Raw genomic sequence first — 11,760 nt, forward strand, 5'->3', positions numbered from 1 at the left:
CTATGAGTCGGAACTGACTCCACGGTACTTAACAACAACAACAAACACAGCTTCTAAAGGTGAATTAATATGAAATAAGAATTGAAGTGTATATGCTGTACAAAGGGTGCTGTTGCTAAGTGCCATAGAGTAGTTTCCTACTTATAGTGACCCTGTATAGGGTTTCCAAAGAGCAGATGGTAAATTCAAACCGCCAACCTTGAGGTTCAAGCCTGCCTTGTAGTCCACAGCAGGATCCCATTTTGTATAAACATTGAGAAGTCAAAATTAATGAATGACAGTCTGAATGATTGGAAGTCAGTTATATGCCAGAATTTGTTCTAGGTATTCATGATAGAAAAGTGAACAAAGGGAACAAAATTCCATGCCTGCAAGTGGGAGATGCAGAGGCAATAATTAAACTGCAAAAGTAAATTGCATATGTGGTAGTAAATATTTTGGAAAAACTTAACTCCTTGCCTTGAGTGTTAGTAAAAGGAGATTCCAATGTATAGGACACAAGAAATCAGTCAGAGAATTACAAAAAACCTTAAGAAAAAAACAGTGCATAAAATACTCTGGAACAGTGTGCAGAGTGCATTGGAATATAGAGAACACAGATAAGTGATAAGGATACCTTAAATCAGAGCAGATGATAATGTGGCTACCACAAATAGAAGGCAAAAAAAAATGGAAGGAATTCAAGAGACACTTCATGGGAAAATCTGAGCTTTAGTGACTTACTGAATATAGGAAAAGAAAAGAGGAGTGTAACTATAAGAGGATTTTCAATGTCTTATACCTAGGAACCGAGAGAATAATGCTATTGGGTATAGGACAATAGAACAATTATTTATTTCTATTTAAACCGAAACCAACTGAACCCTGAGATTGGAAGCACTCACACGTAATGTTGTGCCTGATGGTCATTTTCTCAATCCTTGTAGTGTTTTCAAGAACTAAGTCTGCAACATTTATATACTTTGCATTTGGAAAATTCTCACCAGTTTGCCACCAATGGTCTAGGACGGGAACTCTGAAGACCTGTTTGGACCATTCTAGAGTCTCCACATCACAGCGTTCTCCAGCCACAAATAATGTTTTGAACCTAAATATAATAGAAAAGTAAATTAACATTGTTCGTTCAAAAAAACACAAACATTTTCTTTTAACACTGTGGGATCTAAACACATTGAGTATATCTGAGGATAAAAGCCATATTACCCATAGACCATATTGTGAAAAGGTGCGTGCCAGTATTTGCTTTGAACCAAAGTGTAAACATATATAATAACAGCATCAGAGTGACATATTTCAGAAGTAGAATTTACAGTTGTTGTTGTTAAGTGCCGTCGAGTCGGTTCCTACCCATAGCAACCCTGGACAGGGTTTCCAAGGGTGTAAATCTTATGGGAGTAGAAAGTCTCATCTTTCTCCCATGGAGTGGCTGGTAGTTTCAAACCGCTGACCTTAAGGTTCGCAGCCTGATTCATAACCACTATGCTACCAGAGCTCCTTAGAATTTACAGTAGTTTCTATTTTAAAAGAAAATAGTAGCTTCTCTATTTGAAGAAGAGAAATTGAGACTACAGCAGCAATACATGCCATTCATTGTTTTTGTTAGGTGCTGTTGAGTTGGTACCAGCTCATAGAAGCCTTATGCACAACAGAATAAAATGCTGCCCTGATTCTACACCAACCTCACAATTGTTGCCACACTTGAACCCATAGCTGCTGCCATTATGCCAATCAATGTCATTGGAGGTGGGGTCGTCCTCTTTTTCCACGGAATCTCCTTTTTACCAAGCATGATGTCCTTCTCTTGGGACTGGTCCCTCCTGATAACATGTCTTCTGGCTTCTAAGGAGTTTACTGACCGTACTTCTTTGGACACAGATATATTTTTTCTTTTGGCAGTCCATGGTACTTTTAATATTATCCTCCAATACCATAACTCAGATGCATTCATTTTTCTGTGGTCTTCTTTATTCATTTTCTAACTTTCACATAGATATGAGGCAATTGAAATACTAGGACTTGGGTCAGGTGCACTTTAGTCCTTAAATTGACATCTTTGCTCTTTAACACTTTAAAGAGGTCTTGGGTAGCAGATTTGCCTTACAGAAACAGGCTGTTTGATTTCTTGACTGCTGCTTCCATGAGTGTTGATGTTTTATATGAGCAAAGTGAAGTCTTTGGCAACTTCAATCTTTTCCCCATTTATATTGATGTTATTTATTGGTCTAGGTGTGAGGATTTTTGTTTTCTTTATTATTAAGGTGCAACCCATACCAAAGGTCTTTGGCCTTCATCAGGAAGTATTTTAAATCCTCTTTGCTTTCAACAAGCATGCTGGTTGTTTACCACAGGTTGTTAATGAGTCTTCTTCCAATCCTGATGTCACACTTTTCTTCCTATAATTCAATTTCTTGGATTATTTGCCCACCATACAAATTGAATAATTATGGTGAAAAAATACAACCCTGCTTTACACTTTTCCTGATTTTAAACCATTCAGTGTCCTCTTGTTCTGTTCAAATGACTGTTTCTTGGTTTCTGAACAGATTCCTCATAACTGCAATAAAATGTTCTGGAATACCCATTCTTTGCAATGTTATCCATAACTTGTCATGATCCACTACACAGCAGAAAGACTTTGCATAGTCAATAAAGCACAAATAAACATCTTTGTGGTATTCTTTCCTTTCAGTCAATATCCATCTGACAACAACAATGATACACCCTAGATCCACATTCTCTTCTGAATCCATCTTGAATTTCTGGCATTTCTCTGTGGATGTATGGTTGCAGCTGTTTTTGACTTAACTTTAACAAACTTTACTTAGTGTAATATTAGTGAATTGTTTGAAGATTTCTGCCTTCTAATTGGTCACCTGTCTTTGGAATTGACAGAAATATGCTATCTTTTTCAATTGGCTATTAATTAGAGTAGTTAACATATTACAATTCAGTGTCAGAAATGCTTAGGGCACAATTATTCCAGTCAGGACAACAGTTTTTCAGTGGCCCATAGCTTCTTCATGATCCACACAATTGAGAGCCTTTGTGTAGTCAGTAAAGCACAGGTAAACATCTTTCTGATATTCTCTGCTTTCAGCTAGATCCATCTGTCATCAGCAATGATATGCCACATTATTATTTTTATTGTTTAAAAAAAATTAATAAATTTTTCTTCTTGATATTATTTTTTTAGGCATTATTAGATTAGTTGCAATCATAGTGACTCTTTGTACAACAATACAAAACAAAACTCTGCCTGGTCCTGTGCCATAACAATCAGTGTTACGTTTGAGCCCATTTCTGCAGCCCCTATGTCAATCCACCTTGTTGAGAGTTTATTTCTTTTTGCTGACCTTTTTCTTTACCAAGCATGATTTCCTACTCCAGGGAATGGCCCCTTCTGATATGGCACTGCGGGTTAATGCACTGGGCTGCAAAGTCGGTTTGAACCACAAGATTGGTGGTTCAAGCTCACCAGCCAATCCTCAGAAACCCTATACATGGTTGCTTTGGGTTAGAACTGACTGCACTTAACAACAACAGCAGCAATAACATGTATAAAGTATGTGAGAGGAAATCTCACCATGCCCACTTCCATTCTTCCAAGACAGATTTCTTCATAATTATGCAAGTCTACGTCCTAGTCAATATTCTTTAAAACACTGTAATTCAAATGCATTAATCTATTGTCCAGCTTTTGCATACATATAAGGCAATTAAAAACACCATTCTTGGGTCACTCAAGCCTTAGTCTTCAAAGTGACATCTTTGTTGACACTTTGTTGACACCTCAATGAGGTCTTTTTGCAACATATTAGTTCAATGCAGTAAGTCTTGATTTCTTAGTGGCTGCCTCTATGAACATTGATTGTGGATCCAAGTAAAATGAAATCCTAGACAAGTTCAATATTTTCTCCATTTATTATGATGTTACTTATTGGTCCAGTTATGAGGATTTTCACTTTCTTTATGTTGAGGTGTAATTCATACTAAACACTGTAGTCTTTAATCTTCATCAATAAGTGCTTCAAAGTTTCTTCATCTTCAGCGAGTAAGGTTGTGTCATCTGCATATTTCCAGTTGTTAATGAGTTATCCTAAGGAACTCTGGTAGCATAGTGGTTACAAATCTGGCTGCAAACCGCAAGTTCAACAATTCGAAACTACCAGCTGTTCCGTGGGAGAAAGATGAGGCTTTCTTCTTCCATAGAGATTTACAGCCCCAGAAACCCTGTACAGGGTCACTGTAAGTTGGAACTGACTCCACGGCACATAACAATAATAACAACGAGTTATCCTACAATCCTGATGTCATAATGCCACATCCTTCTTAATATAATCCAGTTCCTCAGATTATTCGCTGAGCATGCAGTCTGAATAAAACTCTGACACACACTTACCCAGACACCCACCATCTCCTTGTACTGATCAAATGACTGCCTCTTAGTCTATGTAATAGTTCTACATGAGCACAAGTAAGTATTCTGAACTCCCATTCTTTGCAACATTATCAATAACTTGAATGCTTCACACATTCAAATGCCTTTGCATAGTCAATAAAGCACAGGTAAACATCTTTCTAGTATTTTTTGTTTTTAGCTAAGATCCAACTGACATCAGCAATGATATCCCTTATCCCACATCTACTTCTGAATCAGACTTTAATTTCTAGAAGTTTGATTTGATGCTGTAACATTTATATTATCTTCAGGAAAACTTCACTTGTGTGTGATGCTAATGTTAATATTCAATAATGTTCACATTCTGTTTGATCACCTTTCTTTGGAATGTGCATAAATATGGATCTTTTCCAGTCGGTTGACCACATAATTGATCTCCAAATTTCTTGGATAGATGAGTGAATGCAAACAATATTGCAACATTTTAATTGTTAAACCATCTCAATTGGTATTCCATCAATTCTTTTAGCCTTGTATATCACCAATGTCCTCAGTGTAGCTTGAAATTCTTTCTTCAATATCATTGGTTCTCTATCTCATTGTACCTGCCTCCTCAAAGGGTTATATGTTGAAAAATTCTCTTTGGTGCAGTGATTCTGTGATCCCTTCCAGCTTCCACATCATCCAATATGTTGCCTAAAATAGGTTTCATTTTCATTTTTTCAGCTTGAGGATAGATTTTCTTCTGACTTGTTTCAGCTTGCAAACTTTATTCTTTCCTTTTGGTTTTCTAATCCCATGTCTTTACTCATTTCATCATAATACTTTGTCTTCTCTAAGGAGTCTCGTGGTGCTATGGGTTAGATATTGGACTGCTAACCACAGTAAAGCAATTCAAACCCATCAGCCACTTTGCGAGAGTAATATGAGTCTGTGTTCTTGTAAAGATTTACAGTCTCAATTGAGGTTTTAAGAGCAGGAGAAGCAGAGACATGCAGGGGGAGCTCCTAAGCAGAGGTGCAAAAAAACAGAGAAGGTGCTTTGTCGGAACAGTTTCATGGCTTTGGAGCTAATAAAAATTGTGGGGCATCAATTTTCGGCACCCACCAGTGGAGAAATTCGACTGTAATGGGAAAACACAGCAATTTCTGAATTGATCAGGCTGATACCTGCTGGCCCATCAGCCTGGGTTGAGATCAGAGGTGAGATCACAGCCAAGCTGATACAATGCTGAAACTATGGAGCAGCTTCTGAAAAAAGAGGTGTGTCAGCTTTTTACACTTTTCGTTCCTTCTCTCCCTTGTCACACCCTCTATGCCCAGGCCAGACACCTTCAGGCGAGTGGAAGTGCACCCCAAAAGGATCCAGTGCTGCACCTACATGGTACAATTTTCCCAAGGAACAAAGAGAAAATCCCTGAAAGTGGTCCCACAAGTTAGTACTTTTGCTGCTTCTTATGACGTCTGACTCTGGGACCCAGACTTAAAGCTGACTGGGGCAGGAGCCTTAATTCTGGATCCAACCTAACAAGAGACAGCAGGCTTGGCCATACAGCCAAACCTTATTTGAACCTTGTAAAACCCCAACATAAAAGGCAAGAGCCACCACCAACTACTATATATAAAGACACAGCTATTTTGAGAATCATGCTGTGCATATGCAGATACCTATTGACCTTCAGAGATAAAGATAGTGGACAATCTCTCTTCCATTCATTTCTCAATAGCTATCTGAGCACCTCCACAGTGGTAACTAGAGAAGGGGTCTGAGTAAGTGGACAACTCCACCCACTGCTGGAGGTATCTACTGTGCACACACACTGACCTATGCAGCAAAGGCTACTGGACAGTCAGTTATGGATTTATTTTTGTTTTTATGTGGTGATTTTTGTCTCTGCTTTTATATTCCTTCTGTTTTTTGGTCCTTTTGGTCTCACTTTTTTCCTGGGGGTGGAAGTTTTCTCTCCCTATGTTATCCAAGAAGAAGTAGCAATTATTGCCATATAGCCAAGCTACAAGCATGCCCCATAATATTCCACCATCGGGAGAGGAGCAAATACAAGCTGCTAGGCACTACACAGATAGCCAACACTTGCTAAGACAGCCTGCAGCTGAGTAATCAGAGATAGGGGTGGGGGTGGGGAAAGGGAAGCCTATCTCCAAATCACATCCACCAGAATACACTCAGTAAGCTTAACAACACAGCAACATACATTTATTTAATCACAGAAAACACATTGAAAATGTCCAAGAAAAAAACAACAAAAGATCTCAGCACATGTCCAAAACCAGAAAAGAGTAACTGCGACAAACAAACTGGAGGCAGACATAAATTTCCCATTAGAAGAAGTGCAGGCTTTGGATCTTCCTGAGAAGGAATTCAGAAGAATGATATGGAAACAAATTCAAAAGGAAAATAAGGAAGAAGTCAGGAAAGTGCTACAGGAGAAATCAAACAAGATATATATAACATTGGAAACAATTCAAAACCTGCAAAAAGAGGTCCAGATGATTAATAAGAAACTATCAGAAATGGACAATACACTGAAAGGGCAAAGGAATAGAACTGAAGATATGGAAGCCAGAACCAGCGAGCTGGAAGATAAATCTCTCAATACTGCTAAAATAGAAGAGCAAGCAGAAAAAAAGGGGGAAAAAATCTAAAGAGAGTCTAAGATTAATACTGGATAACATGAAGAGGAATAAATTAAGAATTATTGGCATTCTGGAACAGGAAGAATCACAGAAGTCTACAGAGGAGACAGTTGAGGAGCTTCTAAAAGAAAATTTCCCTAACATCTTGAAGAATAAGAATTTAAACATTCAAGAAGCTGAACAAACCCAAGGAAGGACAGTACCCAAAAGAAAATCACCAAGGCATATCATAATCAAGATCTCTGAAATTAAAGACAAAGAGAGAAACCTAAAAGCAGCCAGGGAAAAGAGAAAGCAAAGGCAAGCAAATCTGATTAAACTCTGACCTCTCAGCAGAAACCATAAAGGCAAGAAGGCAATGAGGACACATATATAAAACCCTAAAAGAAAAACACTGCCAACCAAGAATTGTCTACCCAGAAAAACTTTCAATCAAATATGACAGTGCAATCAAAATATTCCAGGATTAACAGAAGCAAAGAGACTTTGTCAAAGCCAATCCAACACTTCAAAACATCCTAATGGTAGTTCTTTGGAATGAAAGCCAACAAGAACAGGCAACAACTAGGGATTGACAGATGTGGCAACACCGCCCGGAATTCAGTAAACAGATAGCAGAGTTCAGAACAGAACAAAATTACAACAACGAATTCAGAGGACCTGTGAAGCCAATAAAAGATAAAAATAATAAGAATGTCAAAGAAGGGAAAAATATAGGAACAGAGATTCAGTTGGTGAGGAGGTCAGGTAGATTGCAGGATACAGTAGACTGTCTTAAATGGAGGGAAAAGTTAGTAGACTAAACAGTAACCTTAAAGAAAGTTAATACTTTACAACTTATAATGAAAATGAAGATTCAAGAAGAACAAGGGAACATTAAACCTAATAAGAAACTAACAAGAAATAGCACAAAAAATATGAACTCGATTCAAGCAATCATGAAGAAGAAAGGAACAAACAGCACCACAAAAAATTAACTTAATGACAGAATTAATTCATAACTATTGATAGTACAACCTTGCTTGCTGAAAGTGAAGAGGACTTAAAACATTTACTGATGAAGATCAAAGAGCACAGCCTTCAGTATGGATTGCATCTCAGTGTAAAGAAAACAAAAGTCCTCACCATTGGACCAATAACCAACATTTTTATCAACGGAGAAAAGATTGAAGTTATCAAGGACTGCATTCTTCTTGGATCAACTATCAACACTCACAGAAGCAGTAGTCAAGAAATCAAATAACATATTGCATTAGGCAAATCTGCTACACAAGACCGTTTTAAAGTCTTGAAGAGCAAAGATATCAGCTTGAGGACTAAGGTGTGCCTGACCCAAGCCATGGTATTTTCAACCTCATATGCATGCAAAAGCTGGTTAGTGAATAAGGAAGACCGTAGAAGAATTGATGCTTTTGAGTTATGGTGTTGGAGGAGAATACTGAAAGTGCCATTGGGCTGCCAAAAGAACCAATAGATTTGTTTTGGAAGAAGTGCAGCCAGAGTGTTCCTTGGAGGCCAAGTTGGCCAAACTTCAGAAATATTGTCAGGAGGGACCAGTTGCTGGAGAAGGATATCATATTTGGTAAGGTGGAGGGTCAGAGAAAGAGAAGAAGACCCCCAATGAGATGGATTTGCCAAGTGGCAGCATCGATGGACTCAAGTGTGGCAACAGTAGTGAGGTTGGCCCAGGATCGGGCAGTGTTTCATTCTGCTGTGCATAAGGGTACTATGGGTCAATACCAACTTGATGACACCTAACAACAACAACAACAATTGATAGTTACACCAAATGGCAATGGATTAAAGCACCAATGAAAGGAAAAAGAGTGACAGAATGGATAAGAAACCAAAAACCTTCAATATACTGCATGAAAGAAACACACCTTATACAAAAAGACAAAAACAGACTAAAAGTCAGAAGACGGAAAAAAATACAGCAAGCTAATTGCAATAAAAAAAATGAGCAGGAGTGGCAATATTAATCTCTAATAAAATAAACTTTAAAGCCAAAACCAGCATAAGAGAAAAAGAAGGACATAGATGACATAACCATAATAAATATCTTCGCTCCTAATGAAAAATCATTAAGATATATAAAGCAAACCCTACTAGAATTGAAAAAGAAATAGTTAAATCTACAATTATATTGAGAGATTTTAATACACCACTTTTGAAAGGTATAGAACAACCAGAGAAAAACTAGAAAAGATACAGAGGAACTAAACAGCAAAATCATCCAAATTGTCTTCATAGATGTGTACAGAACATTCAACCCAACAACAGCACAATACACATTCTCTTCCAGTGCACATGGAACATTCTCCAGAATAGACCCTGTGGTATGTCACATACCAAGCCTCCATAAATTTATAACCATCAAAATACTACAAAGCATCTTTCAGACCACAATGCTATACAACTAGAAATCAACAATAAGAAGACCAAGGAATTGAAGTTAAATACATGGAAATGGAATAAAACCCTGCTGCAAAGCAACTGGGTAGTAGAAGAAATTAAATGTGAATTCACAAAGTTCCTAGAAACAAATGAAACTGAAAACACAACATACAAAAATCTTTGGGACAAGGCAAATCAGTGTTGAGAGGACAATTTATTGCAATAAATGCACACATCCAAAAAGAAGAATGAACCAAAATTAACATATTAACACATCATCAACAACAATTAGTAACAGACCAAAAGAAGAAACCTAACGTCACCAAAAGAAAAGAAATAATACAGATTTTTAGAGCACACATAAATGAGATAAAAAACAGAAAAACTATAGAAAGAATCAACAGGACAAGAAGCTGGTTCTTTGAAAGGATTAATAAAATTGACGAACCATTGGCAAGCCTAACAAAAGAAAAGAGGGAGAAGACATAAAAAACATGCATTAGAAACCACATGGGTGATGTAAAAATGGAATAAAAAAAATAATAAAAAGGATAATAACTACTATGAAGAGTTGGACTCCAACAAATTTGAAAACTTAGAAGAGATGGATACATTTTTAGAAAAAACATGATTTGCATAAACTTACAGAGTGAAGTAAATGACTTGAACAGACCCATAACAAAAGATCAGGTCATCAAAAAACTCCCAGCCAAAAGAAGTCCAGGCCCAGATAGCTTCACTGGTGAGTTCTACCATTCAGGGAAGATCTGTCACCAATTCTGTTCAAAATACTCCAGAATACAGAAGAGGATGGAAAACTTCCAAATACATTTTATGAAGCAAGCATAACCCTCATACCAAAATCAGAGAAGGACGTCACTAAAAAAGAAAATTATAGACCAATATCCCTCATGAACATAGATGCAAAAATTCTCCACAAAATCCTAGCCAACAGAATCCAGTAGCACATTAAAAAAAAAAAAAAAATCATGACCAAGTGAAATTCATATCAGGGATGCAAGTATGGTTCAACATTAGAAAAACAATCAATGTAATCTACCATATAAATTAAAAAAAGGAAAAGAAACATGTGATCATATCAATTGATGCAGAAAAGGCATTTGACAAAACCTGACATAAATTCCTGATAAAAACACTCAACAAAGTAGGAATTAAATGGAAATTCCTCAGCATAATTAAAAGCATATATACAAAACCCACAGTCTACATTTAGAGAAACTGAAAGCCTTCAATTTGCATACAGGAACCAGAGAAGGATGCCATTTTTCACCACTGTTCTTCAATACTGAAGGAGCTCTGGTAGTGTAGTGGTTTCGTACGAATCAGGCTGCTAATCTCATGGTCAGCAGTTCGAAACTACCAGCTGATTCGGGGAGAAAGATGAGGCTTTCTGCTCCCATAAAGATTTACAAGCTTGGAAACCCAGTACAGGGTCACTATCTGTCGGAACCTACTCCACGGCATATAACAACAACAACTCAATATTGTGTTGGAAGTTTTATCCAGATTTATATGGCAAGAGAGGAAAATTAAAGGCATCCAAATTGGCAAAGAGGAAGTAAAACTCTCTATTTGCAGATGATATGATCCTATACATGGAAACCCCAAAGACTCAGTAAAAAAGCTATTAGACCTAATTGGAAGATTCAGATTCCTCTATACTAAAAATGACAGCACTGAAAAGCAAATTAGAAAAACAATACCATTTACAATAGTCACCCAAAGGATGAAATATCTAGGCATAAATGTAACCAGAGAAAGAAAGAACCTATACAAATAAAACTATGAAACACTACTACAAGAAACCAAAAGAGACCACAAAAATAGGAAGAATATATCATCTTCTTGGAAAGGAGACAACATTGTGAAAATGTCAATATTGCCCAAAGAAATCTACACATACAATGCAATCCCAATCCAGATTCCAACATTCTTTGAAGAGGTGGAAAAAACAATTACAAACTTCATATGGAAAGGAAAGAGAACCAGGATAAGCAGAGCACTGCTTAAGAAGAAAAAAGAGGAAGAAGCCTCTTACTCCCCGATTTCAAAATTTACTACATGGCTACAGTGGTCAAAACAGCTTGGTACTGGTACAATGAAAAATGCATAGGTCAATGGAACAGACTCAAGAATCCAGATATTAACCCATCCACATACAGCCAATTGATTTTCCACAAAGCGACCAAATATATCGCATGGAGAGGTGATTGTATGTATCTTCAACAGATGGTGCTGGCAGAACTGGAAAGTGATATGCAAAATATTGAAACAAGACCTTTACCTCAC

General features: G+C 37.2%; 1 protein-coding gene across 1 annotated transcript in view; it reads right to left on the reverse strand.

Moving 5' to 3' along the window:
* Positions 1-11,760, reverse strand: part of ACSS3 (acyl-CoA synthetase short-chain family member 3) — a 304,234-nt gene that overhangs the window by 110,108 nt on the left and 182,366 nt on the right. The window contains exon 9 of the mRNA XM_006871832.1: positions 984-1,087. Coding sequence (XP_006871894.1) covers positions 984-1,087 — 104 coding nt within the window. The remainder of the gene's footprint in view (positions 1-983; positions 1,088-11,760) is intronic.

This window comes from Chrysochloris asiatica, unplaced genomic scaffold (assembly GCF_000296735.1).
Source record: "Chrysochloris asiatica unplaced genomic scaffold, ChrAsi1.0 scaffold00175, whole genome shotgun sequence".
Lineage (NCBI taxonomy): Eukaryota > Metazoa > Chordata > Mammalia > Afrosoricida > Chrysochloridae > Chrysochloris > Chrysochloris asiatica.